Here is an 18,835-nt window from a genome sequence, read left to right on the forward strand (position 1 = left end):
CCGATGCCTGCCGACCACCCAGATAATTTGCGGTCCACCTTTTAAGACATGGGGGAAGGGTTGACCCTTCCAGGTCTTGCAGTAATGAGCCATGGTTGACCGTATCAAAGGCTTTTGATAGGTCTAGCGCTACGAGTACTGTTCTATGGTGGGGGTATTGATTCAAACCGCAATTTATCTGGGTGCTAATGACATTTAGCGCGGAGGTAGTGCTATGGAGTTTTCTGAAGCCATGCTGATGAGGGGCTAGCTGCAAATGTGCTTGGAAATAAGGGAGCAAAATGGCTTCAAGCGTCTTTGCCACTGGCGATAGGAGAGATATCGGACGATATGACTCACCTACGTTAGCTGGTTTCCCAGGCTTTAGTAGCGGGACCACCTTGGCCATTTTCCATTTCTCGGGTATGGCAAAGGTGGAGAGAGACAGGTTGAAGACATGCGCTAAATATTTGAAACCCTCTTTCCCTAGGTTTTTAAGCATCGGCATGGCTATGCCGTCTGGGCCCACTGCTTTGGATGGTTTAGCGCGACCAATGGCGTCCTCAACCTCTCTAGCGGTGATGGTGATTGGTGACGCGCTGAATTTGTCTTTATGTGCGTGTCTATTGGCTCTCCGTCTATCTTTGTCGACCGTAGGATGCATTATATATTGTCGGCAGAAAGCGCTCGCGCATTTTTTCGCATCCGACAGCACCTTATCGCCAAAGGCGATGGAAACTTTGTCTTTGTGCTTAGTCGGATTCGATAGGGACTTTACGGTGGACCAAAGTTTACCTACACCGGTAGAGAGGTTACAACCTCTTAGGTGCTCTTCCCATTTCGCCCGCTTGTGTTCGTCCACAAGCAATCTGATGCGTTGGTTTATATCCCTTATTTGGGGATCGCCTGGATCAAGCTGTCTTATAAGTTCGCGTTCCCTCGCTAAGCTCGCGGCCTCCGCCGGGAAGTGGGGCCGGATTTCGGGAATTCTCCCGGCGGGAATGAAATGTGCCGAGGCGGATTCAATGACCTTACGGAAGGCACGCTCCCCTTGGCGGGCATCAGTCGGGATGTGGAGGGCAGCAAAGCTGCTGTCTGTTGCAGATTTATATTCTTCCCACTTTCCTTTTTTGAAGTTTATGAAAGTGCGTTTTTCGGTGACGATGAAGTCGGCGGTACGCTCGAACGAAATAAGTATGGGCAGGTGGTCGGATGCCAATGTTACCATCGGCTGCCAGTTGACGCAGTTTACGAGTTCTGCGCTCACGATTGAGATATCTGGCGAGCTATGACAGCTTCCTACCATACGTGTGGGGGCGTCTCCGTTTATTGTGCAGAACGTCGTTTCTTCTATTTGATCCGCCAACATCTCACCCCTACTGTCCGCCCGCAAGTTTGAATGCCATAGGTCGTGATGGGCATTGAAATCGCCTAAGATAATGCGATTGTTGCCAGTGAGTAAGGCCTCGATTTTAGGGCGGTATCCACTGGGGCAACAGGTGACAGGAGGGATGTAGATGTTGATGATTTCTAGATTTTAGTTCATTAAAGGCATTGAGGCAATTCCTATCGAAATTGAAATCAGAGTTTCTCTTAAGGTTTTGAAGTGGCTTGGCTATTTGCGAAAAAGATTGGATAAAACGACGAAAATATGAAAAAAGTCTTAACCAAGATTGTAGTTATTTCTGATGGACGGGTATTGGGAAATCGCGTATACTCTTAATATGCGAATCATTTAGTCTGATACCTGATTGTGATACTTCATAGCCCAAGTAGTCTTTTCACAATATCCAAATTTCGATTTAACAAGATTGAGTTTTAGTCCTCGCATAGACAACCGTTCCAAAACAGTCTTAAGTGCATCTTTGTGCTCTTCAAACTCCTGGCTGGCAATAAGAATGTCGTCCATGTAGACTATAAGCCTCCTATTTTCAATCAAGTTACGAAATACGCTGTTAATAAAGCGTTAAAAGACAGCGGGGGCATTTTTTTAATCCAAATGGCATTTTAAGGTACTCGTATTGACCATTCGGTGTTACGAAAGCAGTATACGGAATCGAACCAGGTTCCATTTGTATTTGGTGGAAACCACTCTACAAATCTAATAACGAAAAAAATTTTTTATTTTCAAGGAACTCAATGCAGTCATCAATTAGAGGTGAGGGGTAGTTATCCCTAACTGTTATCTTGTTTAGGGCCCTATAGTCAATGCACAAACGAGTATTAACATTTTTCTTTTTCACCAGCACGATTGCAGAGGCATACGTAGAGTTACTAGGCCTAATTATATTTTCCTTTAACAGCTCGTCTACCATTGATTAAACCTAGCTTCGTTCTGAATAAAAAAGTCGTCTGGGATTACAATGAAATGGGACATCAGTTGTGAGATGTATCTTCATTTCATACTTATACGGTTCTACCTTAATAGTGGTATTTAAATAAGTCTCGTCAATAATTTGTTTTAACTCTAACTGGCGACTTTTCAATAACTTTATATCTACGTCGATATCGTTATGGGACGCTATGTCTATACCGAAAACATCTGGTATGTCAGTATCATCATTTGCATAATTTGGAAATATTTTTGGCTCATTTTGGCTCGATAACTGCGGCATGGTTTTCAATCACACTTACAAAATTAATTATTTCCTCGGCATTTGGTTTCATCTCAAATTCTCTCTTAACCGGTCCATCGAACTTAACTTTAACCAATTTTATGTTAAACAATTCTAAAAAGACACGTCCCAAAATAACTGGCAAAGAAATATATTCATCTGATACTATTTTAAGTTCAACAGCTTTTATTTTATTTTTAAATTTTATAGGAAGTATAATAATTCCAAGAAAATTCAATTTGTTTCCTCCGATCGCCGTGTATTTAGAAACGGTTCCCCTCATTATTCATTTTGTCAGGTGTTTTGGGACGTCTGACTTCCGAATGAAGCTAACCGGACTACCGGTATCAAAGAGAACAACCACTGAATTAGATACTACTTTACTACCTATTTTATATTCTATGCTTACATAATTATAAGTGTCCACTTCAGTAAAGTCTTCGGCTCTTTCATCAAATACGGCAGCGACCTGGTCCTTACGCTTCAGCACTTCGAATTTGGACAAGCGCGATGATCGTGTCCTGTTTTCCAGCAATGAAATACGACCAATCTGGTCTCAGTGGAAATGGGCAATTTGGCTTAATATGCCATACTGAGAGCAATTATAACAGTGCGGTTTCACTTCTGGTTTTTGCTGGTTAGCTTGCTCTGCTCTCTGGCTCACTGCAACTGGTGAATTTCCGACCATGAAATATTTATTTTGATATCGACTTATAAGCATTTTAAGTTCGTCAATACTACGCGCTGATAGTAGTAAGTGGGCATTTGGTACGACATTCTCTATACCATCAATCACAAAATCAATAACCTCTGCCTCTGTTATGTTAGCTCGCTTCGCGATTGCTTGCATATACAAAACATAACGATGTAAAGTTTCGTCATTCTTTTTCCATTTACGCTCTGCTAACATCTTATAAATTTCCTGCCGGGACACCTCAAAGTCAAATTCTTTAATAATGGCTTTTTTCAAATCATTGTAGTTTAATGCTTTTGTAGTAAAAAATACCCGCTGTGCCAGTTAAGCAGCGGCGAAGAGCGAGAAGCTTAAAATGGTTGTTAGCACCTGTTGACTCCAAAATTTCATCAAAATCTTGCATAAAATGGTGAACCGGGTAGGTACCGTCATCTCCGCTAAATTTTGGCAATGCGTGCTCAATTTCACCAAAGTCCAAGCGGCGTTGATTTCCATCAAATTTTCGGTTTTCAAGCTGCTCAATTGTTGCATCAACTGCATCATTTCTAGGCGTTTTCGAAGGGCCAAAACCTCTTGGTCAATGTTAGCTAATGATCGCGGAATACGTTCGGCGACGGCAACGGCGACGTGGCCAGTATCGGCATTTGTGGCAGCGGTATTTGCGGTAGCGGCAGTATCAGCATTCTCAAGATTTGCAAAGCGGCAGTATCGGCATTTGCAGTACCGGCAGTATCAGCATTCTCGACATTTACAATAGCGGCAGTATCGGCATTTGTGGCAGCGGCAGTGTCGGCATTCTCGGAATTTACAATAGCGGCATCGGCGGCACTTGTGGCAGCATTTTTATCATCGGCGGTGTCAGAATTTACGGCAGCGTCTGCAACAGCGGTTGTATCATCAGGTTCAGCTAATCCTGATATTGGTGCGCCTATAATGCTCCGTAGCAGATTGCGAAGTTGACCCGTGGTAGCAGTAGATGGAAAATCTACCTCGGCGTCATTAAGGGCATTTATTATATCTTGTCTGGTATTTGCCATTTTCGAAAAATTTAAGCGATTTACAATTACTTTTGGTTCAAACCCCACACCTGAAGCTTTAGAATGCGTGGTTGTTGGTTTTATTATTTCTTTTAGTTGGATTTTAGTTTTCCACGTTGTCGACGCTTTTCTCCTCTAGTCGGAAGTGTTCCGCCATCTTCTTCTATATTAGTATCTGGTGTTGCCAATATTTACAGAATATGTTGTGCTTATAGGGTTACCCTGAACTAACCTTATACTACGTTTACAATCTAACCTTATTATACGTTCACAATCTAATCTTATACAATGTTTTGAAAATAGCAACCCAACTGGAATCACAAGAGACACGTATAACATCCAAGATGGAAGCACAAGAAACGCTTATTTCAGAAATGTCGACACAGATTACGTCTAAGATTGATCTTACGTCTAAGTAGATCTTGTGCTTCATGAATATCCGAAATGTCGGCGCAAATTTCAGCACAGATATCATCGCAGATCTCTGCTCATCTGGAAGAGCAAGAAGGACGTATTTCCTCGAAGTTGTAGGCGCAAGATACAAACATTTTACAACTCGAAGACAAAATTGATGCCGAGATTAACACATTGAGAGGTCGTATACAGGAGTTGCAACTAAATCGGCCAGCAGTTTCAGCGAGTAATACTTTGACGGTTCTATTCCTTTCCAGGTGTTTAAGCTTCAGTTTGAGAAGACCGCAACAGTGAACAACTGGAATGCTGAAGATAAAGTTGCAGCTCTATTTGTAGCATTGAAGGGGCCAGCAGCCGAAATCCTACAGACGATTCCCGAAGGAGAGCGGAAAAACTATGAAGCATTGATGGCTGCTGTAGAACGATGTTACGGAAGCGAACACAGGAAACAAATCTACCAAATAGAATTGCAAAACCGCTACCTACTCTAACGAGACTTTGCAGGAGTTTGCTTCAGACATTGAAAGATTGGCTCATATAGCAAATGCGGACGCATCTGTGGAATACACTGAAAGGATAAAGATTCAGAGTTTTATAAATGGCATACGAGATGTGGAGACGAAACGAGCTACATATGCGAATACAAAACTAACATTTGCTGAAACGGTATCGCATGCACTGACTCAAGAAACAGCCTCGCTTTTGATTAAATCAGCGTACAAAGCTCATCGCGTGGAAGTGGAAAGGCCAGACTGGGTAGACACAATTTTGGAAGCACTGAAGGGGTCACAACAGAAAAATGCTGGAGTTATGAAATGTTTCAAGTGCGGCAACCCAAGTCACATTGCACGTCATTGCAGCACCGGTTCTAATAGTTACAACAATGTGAGTGGCCGTAAACGCAGAGCTGAAGGAGATGGGCAAATCTCCAAATCTACTCAGTCGTTAAACTAAAGCGAGTCAGCCGCAAGGGGGCGACAGCTGGCTTCCTCAATTGAATGCCCCATAATCTCTATCTCGCAAATTGGAAGAAGGCCAAACAATCTTACTGTCGGAGGACATGTGGATGGAAAGGAACGTTTACTGACTGTAGATACGGGTGTATCTCATTCCATCATTCGAGCGGATTTAGTCAACAAGAAGATAAGACCATTGCATGGAGCAAGATTGCGTACAGCCACTGGAGAAGACAGCACGGTTCTAGTAGCATGTGAAGTCGCAATTGGGAACGTTACGGTAGTACACAATTTTATAGTGGCAGAGATTGTTGATGAAATCATAATAGGAGTGGACTTCTTAACATGGATGTACCACTTAATTTCGGCTACGAGAGGCTACAGCAGTGAGGGCTGGTGGAAGAGAGTCAGCAAATACCACCAATATTAGAAGCAATCATCTGGGCAAAGGTTGATGGAGATTGTGGGACAAACAAATTGTCGAAGCAGCACACAAATCAGCACCGAACATACTTGTAGGAAAAACCCTGGCTATGACAAAACAAGATGGACGTATTCCGGTAAGAGTACTCAATGAGTTCAAGTCACCACTCAAACTGACCAAAGGAGCTATATTGGGAAGATGCCAAGAGGCTGAAGTAGTTATTAACTGTGAACAGCTCCAGGGACACGTTTCATCTAGTAATACTGATCTTTCAAATGACATCACGGCATGGACGGAGGGGCTAGAGGAAGATTATCAGAGAAAGGCAAAGAAACTGCTCCTAAAGTACGCAACCATATTTGACAAGGATGGTTCCAAACCAGGCCCCTTCAATGCTACAAATAGAGCTGCAACTTTATCTTCAGCATTCCAGTTGTTCACTGTTGCGGTCTTCTCAAACTGAAGCTTAAACACCTGGAAAGGAATAGAACCGTCAAAGTATTACTCGCTGAAACTGCTGGCCGATTTAGTTGCAACTCCTGTATACGACCTCTCAATGTGTTAATCTCGGCATCAATTTTGTCTTCGAGTTGTAAAATGTTTGTTGTGAAACATCAAATTGACACTGGAGACGCGAAGCCGATATGTCAAGCTCCTCGTAGCATTCCACTTGCGAAACGGGAAGTTGTGAGTGAAATCGTACAAGAAATGAGCGACAGCGGCGTCATCAAACCATCAGCTAGTCCATGGAGTTCACCTGTAGTACTTGTGAAGAAAAAGGATGGGAAAATGAAGTTTTGCGTGGATTACCGCAAGTTGAACGACGTCACGAAAAAGAATAGCTACCCATTGCCAAGAATTGACGACATTCTGGACTCGCTCTCTGGAACGAAATGGTTTTCCACACTGGACTTGAAAAGTGGCTACTGGCAAGTGGAGGTGAAGGAGGAAGACAAAGAGAAAACAGCCTTCGTCGTCGGAGATGGTCTTTGGCAATTTACAGTAATGCCCTTTGGACTATGTAATGCACCAGCTACTTTCGAGAGACTCATGGATCAGGTATTGGAAGGACTACATTGGAAAACATGCTTGGTGTACCTGGACGACATCATCGTATTGGGAAAGACTTTTGATGAACATCTTAAGAACTTGGAGGAAGTTTTCCAGAGAATAGCTGGCGCTGGTCTGAAGTTAAGTCCCAAAAAGTGTACGCTGTTTAAAAAGGAAGTAAATTATTTGGGTCACAAGGTAACGACAGAAGGTATCTGTACAGCGAATGAAAAAATAGAGGCAGTAAAGGATTGGCCAAGACCACAGAACTTGCATGAATTAAGAAGTTTCCTTGGGCTGTGCACATATTACCGCATGAGCTTAAAAGAAACAAGTAAGGAAGGTTAAGTTCGGGTGTAACCGAACATTACATACTCAGTTGAGAGCTATGGTGGCGACATAAGGAAAAATAACCACGTAGGGAAATGAACCGAGGGTAACCCTGGAATGTGTTTGTATGACATGTGTATCAAATGAAAGGTATTAAAAGAGTATTTTAAGAGGGAGTGGGCCATAGTTCTATAGGTGGACGCCATTTAGGGATATCGCCATAAAGGTGGATCAGGGTTGACTCTAGAATTTGTTTGTACGATATGGGTGTCAAATGAAAGGTGTTAATGAGTATTTTAAAAGGGAGTGATCCTTATTTCCATAGGTGGACGCCGTTTCGAGATATCGCCATAAAGGTGGACCAGGGGTGACCCTAGAATTTGTTTGTACGATATGGGTATCAAATGAAAGGGGTTAATGAACATTTTAAAAGGGTCTTAGTTCTATAGGTGGACGCCTTTTCGAGATATCGCCATAAAGGTGGACCAGGGGTGACTCTAGAATGCGTTTGTACAATATGGGTATCAAACGAAAGGTGTTAATGAGTATTTTAAAAGGGCCGTTCTCCGATTTTGCTAATTTTTATTAAGCATACATATAGTAATAGGAGTAACGTTCCTGCCAAATTTCATCATGATACCTTCAACGACTGCCAAATTACAGCTTGTTAAACTTTTAAATTACCTTCTTTTAAAAGTGGGCGGTGCCACGCCCATTGACCAAAAATTTACTAATTTTCTATTCTGCGTCATAAGTTCAACTCACCTACCAAGTTTCATCGCTTTATTCGTCTTTGGTAATGAATTATCGCACTTTTTCGGTTTTTCGAAATTTTCGATATCGAAAAAGTGGGCGTGGTTATAGTCCGATATTGTTCATTTTAAATAGCGATCTGAGATGAGTGCTCAGGAACCTACATACCAAATTTCATCAAGATTCCGCAAAATTTACTCAAGTTATCGTGTTAACGGACAGACGGATGGACGGGCGCACATGGCTCAATCAAATTTTTTTTCGATCCTGATGATTTTGATATATGGAAGTCTATGTATATCTATCTCGATTCCTTTATACCTGTACAACCAACCGTTATCCAATCACAGTTAATATACTCTGTGAGCTCTGCTCAACTGAGTATAAAAATAAAGCTTTTGAATGGAAGAAGGAGCAAGAACTGGCTTTCCAAACATTTAAGGAGCGTTTGTGCACTGCCCCAATGTTGGCACATCCGATTACAGGAGCAACATTTATTCTAGATACAGATGCGAGTGGATATGCTATAGGAGGCATTTTATCACAACTGGTCGATGGACAGGAGAAGGTAGTTGCATATTACAGCCGTTCGATTGGAAAACCAGAGAGGAACTATTGCGTTACACGGAGAGAGCTGTTGGCATTGGTAGAGTGCATTAAACATTTTCACAAATACCTCTACGGCCAGCGATTCCGCGTCAGGACAGATCACGCAGCGTTGAAATGGCTTCTGCAGTTCCGCAGCCCGGAAGGACAATTGGCACGGTGGATCGAGCGACTACAAAGCTATGACTTTTCCATTGAGCATCGAAAAGGTAGTACCCATGGAAATGCTGATGCAATGTCACGAAGATCGTGTAGTTTGGAATGTAAGAACTGTTCAAAGGCCGAGGCTAAAGAAGATATTATAGATGTCCGGCTAATGACTATAACGTGTACGGATGAATGGGACAAGGAAAAACTAAGGAAGTGTCAGCTAGAAGATATTGATCTGTTACATGTTATGCAAGGACTCGAACGAAACGAAAGACCAAATAGAGAGGAGATATCAGCAGAGAGTCCCATTGCAAAGTCATATTGGGCACAGTGGAACAGTTTAGAATTGATATCCGTTTGCTTGCATCGAGTATGGGAGAGTGAGGATGGTCACAGCAAGAAGAAACTGATAGTTGTTCCCAGAAAGAGGATTCCTGACGTGCTCAGCGAGCTGCATAATGGTCCAAGCGGAGGTCATCTCGGAATCACGAAGACGCTCAGATTAAACAGAGATTCTATTGGGTTGGTTACCGTCAGTCGGTCACTGATGCTTTACGAACTGCGAGGTTTGCAGCAGAGCGAAAGGGCCAACAACCCGAAGTCATGGCCAGATGAAGCAATATAACTCAGGTGCGCCATTTGAAAGGATCGCTATGGATGTCGCAGGTCCATTTCCTATTAGCAACTGCGGAAACAAATATGTACTGGTGGTTATGGATTATTTCAGCAAATAGCCAGAGGTATACCCAATCCCAAATCAAGAAGCAGAAACTGTAGCAGAAGTGTTTATAAACAATTGGGTTGCAAGGTATGGTGTACCAAGAGAGTTACATTCTGACCAAGGCAGGAATTTCGAATCAGCTATGTTCCAGGAAATGTGTAAATTATTGGGCATTCGAAAAACGCGGACAACTGAAGTGTACCGCATACAAACCAGTGGCAAACCACGAACCAAAATGAAAGTGGTTCATTTGGAAAGGCTGGCAGTGTTTAGATCGAGAGATTTGTCTGATCAGGGCGATAGTAGTAAGTTCTGGAAATAGAAGCGCCTAGAAATATGGAACGAGGAAATCGAAGAGTATAAAAAGCAGCAACAGTAGAGGCACGACAATCAGTTTGATTTAAGACGTTATCTGGCGAGCAATAGTTGTGTTATTCTGAAATACTTTAATAAAGGCCATTTTGCATTATTGAATAGTGGAGTTATTTATTCAACAGTTTAGTGATTCGAACGTTAGCAGAAGGTTGCAAATAAGGGGAATTGCAGTAAATTCGTTACAATATGAAAATATTTTTTTAGTAGGTAATGAAAAAAATCTTAAAAATCAAAGTCGAAACAAAGTCAAAAAAATGAAATTTCGCAGGCTCGATATTTTTTTTTTTTTTTTTGGTATGCGTAGTTGAACTTTTCTCCTGAGCCCAAATCTTATCGAAAAATCGATGGCGCGATATCGGTTAACTTTCGTCCATACAAATCGACCCACCATAATGCATGTACATATATCCGATTAATTTTGTTTTGTTTGCTTCCCCCCACCCCCAAAAGGCGATGTGAATCTGCTTATTTCTGTTTCGAAACTTATCGAACGCCAAAAGAATCACCCCTATTCTGCATTTCGATTACGTTCCCGTTCTAAGCTCCGCTTTAATCGAAGTTGGGTATTCTGCATTACGACGGAATCGTAACGAGAAGAGTAAGAGCAAATGATTTTTCGAAATCAGCTGTTTGTACGGAATGGGTGAACATTGGAACAAAATAAATTAAAGAAAATTTGTAAAAAACACTGAAAAACGTTTATATTTTATACCCACGCCATTTTTTACAAAAAAAATGCAATAGAATATATTGCCGCAATGTTATATTTTTTTGAGTAAAGTGCTTTCATAATTGTATGTGTGTTTTTGTCATTCTTTTGGCCACTTCCCTGCCGTGGCCAACAAGTTTTGTTAAAACGGATTCCTGCACGAATATAGTTGACATTTTCTGAATTTTATGGATGCTAATTTCATTGCACTGGCCTAAAATACTTTATGAAGATTTACTTATTTTTTCCGCAAGGATTGTTTACGTTTTCGCTTCACCTTCCTCTACTCCGGCAGCTTTCTTTGGTATATAACTGGACCCAACGAACAGACACAAATTATAGCTGTGTATTATACTGGAATCAATAGCCGCGGCATTATTTATGGAGTTGGAAGGCAACGCATACGAAAATGGCCAGACGAGAATGGAAAGGCAAATATTGCGAGATTTGTGTAATCCATTTGAGATGAGTGACGAATTGTAAGAAATTGAACTTAAAAGTGGTAAAGTTTAATGACTTATTTTCTTATTTAGGTTAAAAAAAAAACTTTCGGACTTAATAAGTATGCTTTCAAGTATGTGTTAAGATACTTTTGCGGGGCAAATACGTCCAAGGACTTCGACATCGATATGTTGTTTTTGACCTGGAAACATATAAAAAACAGTCATCATCAAGCCTTTCACGTTTCTTAACAAGTTTTACTTACATTTTTGTTAAAATTCTGCTATAAATTAATAAAAAAATAAAAATAAAATATTTTTCCGCCAACAAATTTGCAACTTAGAAAAATGGAACTACGATGATGTAGAATACACAAAATCGAACGATTCGAAGTTGGATCGAAAGAGATTGGAACAGTCAACGCTCAATGCCGCGCATGCATTGAACAGATATAGCTACAATTTCGCGCATATACCACAAGCTTTGTCGGTGACGGACCCTCTCACTCCAACGCCCACTCAGCCATACACATTGTGCCAATGTTTCGCTGCTCGCTCCCCTCACTCTAGTGCACTTGCAGTTAACAGTGACCCCCTGCCGTCAATTATACCTGTTAGCGCTGCTCCTAAATTCGATACAATTGGCAATGCAACCAAGACTGCTGCTAACACCGTCAATATTACCAGTGGCTCTTCAATACCTGTTGTTTCTGCTGTTAACGCTATTTCTATGGCTACTGATGCTGATATCGGAATTGTCGCTGTTAATGATATTAATGATGGTGCTGTTAACAACACTGCTGTTGCCAGCTCTACTAATTTGGGTGGTGACTCTTCTCTCCCCTCTGCTGAGCAATTGCATAGTTCTGCAAACAACCATAACATTACTGATACTAGTACTGCTAGTCAAAATCTTAATCCATTGGCTGATGCACATACTCCTCGGAGGGAGGTAACTGCTGTTGTTGTTGTTGTTGTTGTTGTTGTTGTTGTTGTAACGATTAGGTTACTCCCCGAAGGCTTTGGGGAGTGTTATCGATGTGATGGTCCTTTGTCGAATACAGATCCGATACGCTCCGGTAACAGCACCATTAAGGTGCTGGCCCGACCATCTCGGGGACGATTTATATGGCCACATTAAACCTTCAGGCCATCCCTCCCTCCCCACCCCCAAGTTCCCTGAGGAGCTTAAGACCATCTTCGTTTCAAGGCTGCATGCTTCGTTGTCGGAAGCTGATATCGGTAATTATGTTTGTAGTAAGCTTGGTGTTGCACCAACTAGCAGCAATAATGTACACAAGTTCAATTTCAAATATGACAGAGATATATCATCGTTCAAAGTTTCGGTTCCTGACTTATACTTTGATAAAGTGCTGGATTCTTCGTTTTGACCGGTTCATTCTGTGGTGCACCTGTATACCAAGAACCCGAGCAGCCACCCTGTTAAGGATTCAAAAAAACTTACATTCCAAAGCTGTAGTAGTGTCACAATGAGTAATGCTGCTGTTCGTAGTTCTAACTTTAACACTATCTCTTCTTTAATGAGGAATACTCTAAATATTTTTTTATCGAAACGTCAGGGGGTTAGACACCAAACTAGCAGACACGTTCCTTCAAAGCCATGCTAGTCTTCGTGATGTTCTGGTTTTCACTGAAACTTGGTTGAAACCGACTGTTTTTAATTCTGAAATTTTATCTGATTCTTTTGAGATTTTCAGAAAAGACCGGCTGGGTGGAATTGGTGGGGGAGTCTTGATTGCTGTTCACACTAGGTTTTCTGCGGAGGTGGTGTATTTCGCCAACTCTTGACGATGTCGAGTTGCTTTGCGTGCATGTTAATCTTTCTTCAATGTATATATACCTTGTAACAAGTTACATTCCACCACAATATGATATTTCCTTATATTTGAAGCATTCGTTCATAGTTCAATCAGTGGTTTCTATGACCAGGTCCTCGGGTTCTGTGGTGTTGCTTGGTGACTTTAATCTGCCTTGGGTGTCTTGGAGTCGCATTGATGGTTTTCTGGTTCCTGCATCTTCCCGTGCTATCTTTTATGATTTTTTAAACGATCTAGCTGATGCCGGGCTTTATCAATTGAACAATGTTCACAACAAATTTGGTAAATGTTTGGACTTGATATTTGTAGATGACACTTCGAGGTGTTCTGTAAATAGATGTGATCCGTTTGCTTTGCCTGAAGATGTCTATCATCCTGCTCTTATTTTGTATTTTGAGTCTCACGATCTTCCTGCGCATAGGTCCAAAGTTGCGTGTGAGACTCCTCGCCGGTTTCTACTCAGGAAATTGGTCCGAGCTAATCAGCGAGATTTCAAAAATAACCTGGCCTGAGTACGACGGGGATGTTGAAGTGAGCGTATCTCACTTTAACAATGTGCTTCGCGATATTTTTCATAAATGCATACCTTTATCGGATACCTCGACAGCTTCATCAACTGCTTGGTGCACTAAAGAACTAAAACATCTGAAAAACCAAAAGACGTGTTTGTTCAAGCGATACAAACTGTCTGGTACGAAACTGCCTATGCTGCTTACTCTATATTACGTCATAAATATAAACTCTAAACAGCAGTTGCTATAAAGAGTATATTAGTAGGATTAGGAGTCAAATTTTTTGTAACCCTAAGGCGTTTTACAGTTTTGTTAACCCGAAAAGAAAGACTAAAGGATTGCCTTCTACAATGAAGCTTAACGATCATACTTCGAGCGATAATGCCATAATTGCTAATATGTTTGCGGATTATTTCAAATCTAGCTATTCGAATTCATCCGATTCGGTTCCGTCAGATTATACATTTAGTTTGTCCCCATTGAATTCATCATTAGTTCCTTTTATTAGTGCTGAGGATGTTCTTTGGCATCTGGAAAATCTGAAAATATCTTACATTGCTGGACCTGATCAAATTCCGCCGGTTGTGCTAAAAACTTGTGCACAATACCTATATCGACCTCTAGCTTGTTTATTTAATTCCTCCCTGAAGCAAGGGATGTTTCCTATGAAGTGGTAAGAGGCATTTATAATTCCTCTCCATAAGAGTGGCAGCAGATCTTGTGTCACAAATTACAGAGGAATAGCTAAACTCAATGCCATTCCCAAACTGTTCGAAGCCATTGTCACAAAGCAACTGGCGTTCAGTCTATCTTCGGTTATTGACTTATCACAACACTGATTTTGTAAGGGAAAGTCAACAATGTCTAACCTTCTAGAGTTCACGACACTTGTATCCAATAGCTTTAAATCTAACTGCGCAATGGATGTTATTTACACAGATTTTAGTAAGGCGTTTGATAAAGTATCCCATTCTTTGCTCTTACACAAACTCGACCGGTTAGGCTTTTCTCCTTTACTTCTCTCTTGGGTTTCTTCTTATTTGAATAAACCTAAACAAACAGTTATTTTTAACAACTGTTGGTCCAAATTCATCAATGTAACTTCTGGTGTTCCACAAGGTAGTCACCTTGGGCCTGTGTTATTTCTACTATTCATTAACGACCTACCAAGTGTTTTGAAGCACTGTAAGCCGTTGATGTATGCGGATGACGTGAAACTTATTATGCCTATCCGCTCACCAGAGGATAGAGCACTTCTTCAGTTGGATCTGAACAGCCTAGTTGTATGGTGTAATGCTAACCTCATGTCACTAAACCTTCCGAAGTGTAAGTTCATGTGTTTTACACGAAAACCCTTTAATTCCCATGAGTATGTGATTGGAGATTATGTTATTAAGCAAGTTACCAACTTCACTGACTTAGGTGTTACAATGGACCCTAAGCTTGACTTTAGGCTACATATAGAAACTTGCGTTAATAGGGCTAAAGGTACTTTGGCGTTCGTGAAAAGGTGGTCTAAGGAATTTAATGATCCGTACGTTACTAAAATTCTTTTTACATCATTGGTGAACCCAATATTGGAATATGCTTCGATAATCTGGAGTCCACGTTATCAAATTCACTGCGATAAACTGGAATCGGTCCAAAAACAGTTTTTGCTTTTTGCTTTGAAACAATTGCCTTGGGACAAGTCAAGAAATCTTCCACCGTACTGCAGCCGGTTAAAACTATTACAGTTGCCTACATTACATAGCCGTAGGGAGATGCTTAATGTCTTATTTATAGTAAAACTCTTAAGAGGGATGATAGCTAGCCCATTTCTGCTTAGCGAAATTAAGTTCAACGTGCCAGTCAGACCGTCTAGATATTTTCAACAACTGCATATAAGTACATGCAGAACGAACTTTGAAATGCATGACCCATTTCGTGGTATTTGTCATGATTTCAATAATCACTGCAAAAATTTAGATACATGCGATCCGATTTTCAGGATTAAAAAGTACCTACTTACTACCTTAAATATGTAAGGTGTAACCCCCTATACCTCTGTGTGTCTTTGCATTTGAATGATTTAATACATACGTATACAATGTATTTTTGTAATTATCATATATTTAAGTTGCCAAGCCTTTTGTTTGTTTTTATACTATACTTTCTTTAGTCTGATTAATTGTTAAATTTGTAGACTAATAAATAAATAAATAAACACAGAATACCAAAATTGCCAAATCGAAAAAATTCCAATCCAAGTCGAAATGCAGAATAGGGCTGAATGATTTTTCGCACTGATGCCTCAACTCTGAGGACTGGTATGATTTCCTCTACGAATGTAAAAACTCTGGGGTATTATGGAATTTGATTGTTGTCGGAATCAATTTTTTAAATCAATAAATATTTCTGCAAGGATTGTAAAATTTTCGGTTTGGTGTTCAAAGTAGATTTATAGACCAAAAACATCAATCACCAATGTTGATTAGTTTCAAATCCGATTCCTACAACAATCGGATTTCTTGACACCCTGACTAATCCAATCTTTTGAGCACCTAATAGCACGTTATATGCTGCGCTTTGAAAATTTTAATGATGCGTCTGATTTGCTAGTGATAATCAGTAGTTTGTCAAAATTTCATCCAACGAACGCAACACGTACACACAGCCGCTCAAACTTGGTAATTTTATACAGCATGACACCCTTAATACACGTCCAAAAATATCAGGAGGGGTAAAAGACGCAGTTTTGGATCCAGGATCGGGAATCCCAAAGCGGAGGTCATAAATTTTGGGTCTGTCAAGAGAAGCAGGCATATTTCGCATATTTGCGAAAGAAATTGAAAATTTTCATGTGGGTGTTGTAATTTTAATGATTTTGGAATACCCACAAGAAAAACTGTGGGTAAAAGTGTTTTGCGCGGATATAATCCAAACCGGTGTTGAACCCACCCAGGGTAATTTTTTATAACCACGGCCGCCGCCAACGCAGAAAGGTGTTCTGCGCAAAAATATTATGAATCACACCCCCGGTTTCGGAGGGACCAGCGGTAATTTTTCGGTTTTTCGTCAATATCTTTTGAACGAGCTAAAATTTTATTTTCCGCCTTCGGATTATTGTTGCCGAGGTCAATACGCGTCTTATGTACCCTGGCCGATACAATGGGGTGGGATCAAAATTAAATGCGTGCAAAATCTCTTCATACCCACAATTTTTTTCGGTGCATAACAATATTACAACAATCACATGAAAATGTTCCAACTTCAATTGCAAATATCTCCGGGCAGAGATAAAATTTCTCTTTTCTGCCTTTGGATTATTGTTGTAGAGGTCAATACGCCTTTTGACACCTCTCTTCATATCGAGATATTTGCTGTTAAAGTTGGCAATTTCCTTGTGGTTGAAGAGCGGCAGAAAGTCGCCAACGCAGAGGTGTTCTGCGCAAAAATACTATGGATCCCACCCCGGGTGCCGCACGGGCCCGGTGTAATTTTTCGCTTTTTCTTCATATCTTTTGATTATTACTGATGTCAAGACGCGTCGTTTGACACATATCCCGATATTGTTGGCAGTCGACCCCTGTTCTAGATTTTTACCCAAAAAATATAATATACATATTTAGTTATTTGGAGTAATTAAGAACGAACGTCTTGCTACATCGTGTAGATTGCTAAGAAGAAAGATTTTATTAAAAAGGAACAATAAATAAAGGTGCATAAGAAATATGTGTTGCCACATGAATTGTGGACATGGCGCAAGCCCTGGGGTGGCTTTCCGTAATTCGATATCGATCAAGAACGAGTATAAAATAGTCGTTTTCGCTTTCCGTAACACAAATTGTCGACGCGTCGTATCGAACGTTCGATACAAACAGTTTGATACCAAATTAGGTGTCGAATTGCCTTTTTGAAAGTTATAATTTTATGTTTTGCTGATTATTTAGTGAATGACTTTTTCTTCAGAGATTAAGAAACAAACGCTATTTATAAAAAAAAATATTTTGGTAGCTCCAGAAAGCTTTCTAAACACCCTTTGAAATCTGCAAACGAAAGAGATCATACCAAGATACGGGAACTAAAATGACATCATCGGGCGTTCAATATCGACTTGAAGTATCGAATCAACGAGTGTCGACTATCGAATTACGGAAATCCACCCCTGTATCTCATTTAAATTATGGATAACTATATATATATATATATATATTATAACAAAATAAATATTTTCAGGTTATTTATTCAGCACTACTATTTTAATGATCATCCGATATGTTACATACATAAATCATAAAGACGTGACCAAAATTACCACAAAGGTAGGTTAAAAAGATGAAGCATTTGTCAATACACACTACTATATCAGTGATCAGACATACATATAAACTTTCAGAGAAAGGACACTGTACGATTTAGATGTATCTCTTGAAAGAGGTAACACTGTATGCCAAAGGGATATACGAATGAATTTGGCGGTTAAGGCAAGCGCAACAAAACTAAAAATTTCACAACTAAGTGGCAAGGCTTGGAATGCATTATATTTTAGCTATTGCCTTTATTTTACATCTCTTGCATTCATTCAAGGTATTTATTTCATATTCGTTTATTTCCTACTTCGTATTTGTTATTTTGACTTTTTAGAATGTATAGCTATCTCTTTTGCTCTTTCACAAAAGTTGTGATAGCAAGCAATTGTCAATGACATTTTCTTTTACTTATGCATGCTAGATAAATAAAACCATCTATCTACAAATAACATAAATAAGCATATCAACCAGCCCTCCTCACAACTGCAAATCTATTTACATATACTATATACTTCAATTGAAGTTGGACTTGAAAACCCGGGCCGCCGAAAATTTTTTATTACATGTCACTTAATATTGTTTGATAACATACATAAAATACACGATTGGACAATAATTTCTTTATTGTAATGGACAAATAAAGCTTAAATAAATCAGACCGGTTTAAATATGTAAATATCAATAATGGAAACAGATAATTAAGCTTTCACTAACAGCAAAAGGTTATAAAAATATTTTTGCAGTTATGTGGATGAGTTTATATGTAACTACTAACGACGGTGGTTATTACTGTGCACATATATATGTATGTATATATTCTCTTGCGCGTTTTTTCAATTCGTGGCGCATACACACCGGGATGTCATTAAATTTAATAGATATATACTTTGTAAAATTTGCCGTTTATCGTTGTTGTGCCACCCGACACGCTCTCGTCAAT

The 18,835-nt window shown here is 40.1% G+C and overlaps 2 protein-coding genes across 13 annotated transcripts in view; one reads left to right on the plus strand and one right to left on the minus strand.

Moving 5' to 3' along the window:
• Positions 1 to 18,835, plus strand: part of Sirt6 (sirtuin 6) — a 70,301-nt gene that overhangs the window by 48,294 nt on the left and 3,172 nt on the right. Inside the window, exons 6-7 of one of the 5 annotated variants that reach the window (XR_010953039.1) lie at positions 17,822 to 17,907; positions 17,962 to 18,172. Coding sequence is in view for 3 of the 5 variants with exons in the window: in XM_067783858.1 (XP_067639959.1) it covers positions 11,109 to 11,268 (160 nt within the window). In the remaining 2 variants the exon portion in view is untranslated. Of the gene's footprint in view, positions 1 to 11,067; positions 11,293 to 11,346; positions 11,476 to 17,821; positions 17,908 to 17,961; positions 18,173 to 18,835 lie in introns of those variants that run through there. The other 4 variants (XR_010953038.1, XM_067783858.1, XM_067783861.1 and 1 more) reach the window with 4 other exon arrangements.
• The window catches only part of LOC137250659 (uncharacterized), a 71,160-nt gene that overhangs the window by 20,524 nt on the left and 31,801 nt on the right, over positions 1 to 18,835 (minus strand). The window lies entirely within an intron of this gene.

The sequence above is a fragment of the Eurosta solidaginis genome, chromosome 4 (assembly GCF_040869045.1).
Source record: "Eurosta solidaginis isolate ZX-2024a chromosome 4, ASM4086904v1, whole genome shotgun sequence".
NCBI classification, from domain to species: Eukaryota; Metazoa; Arthropoda; class Insecta; order Diptera; family Tephritidae; genus Eurosta; species Eurosta solidaginis.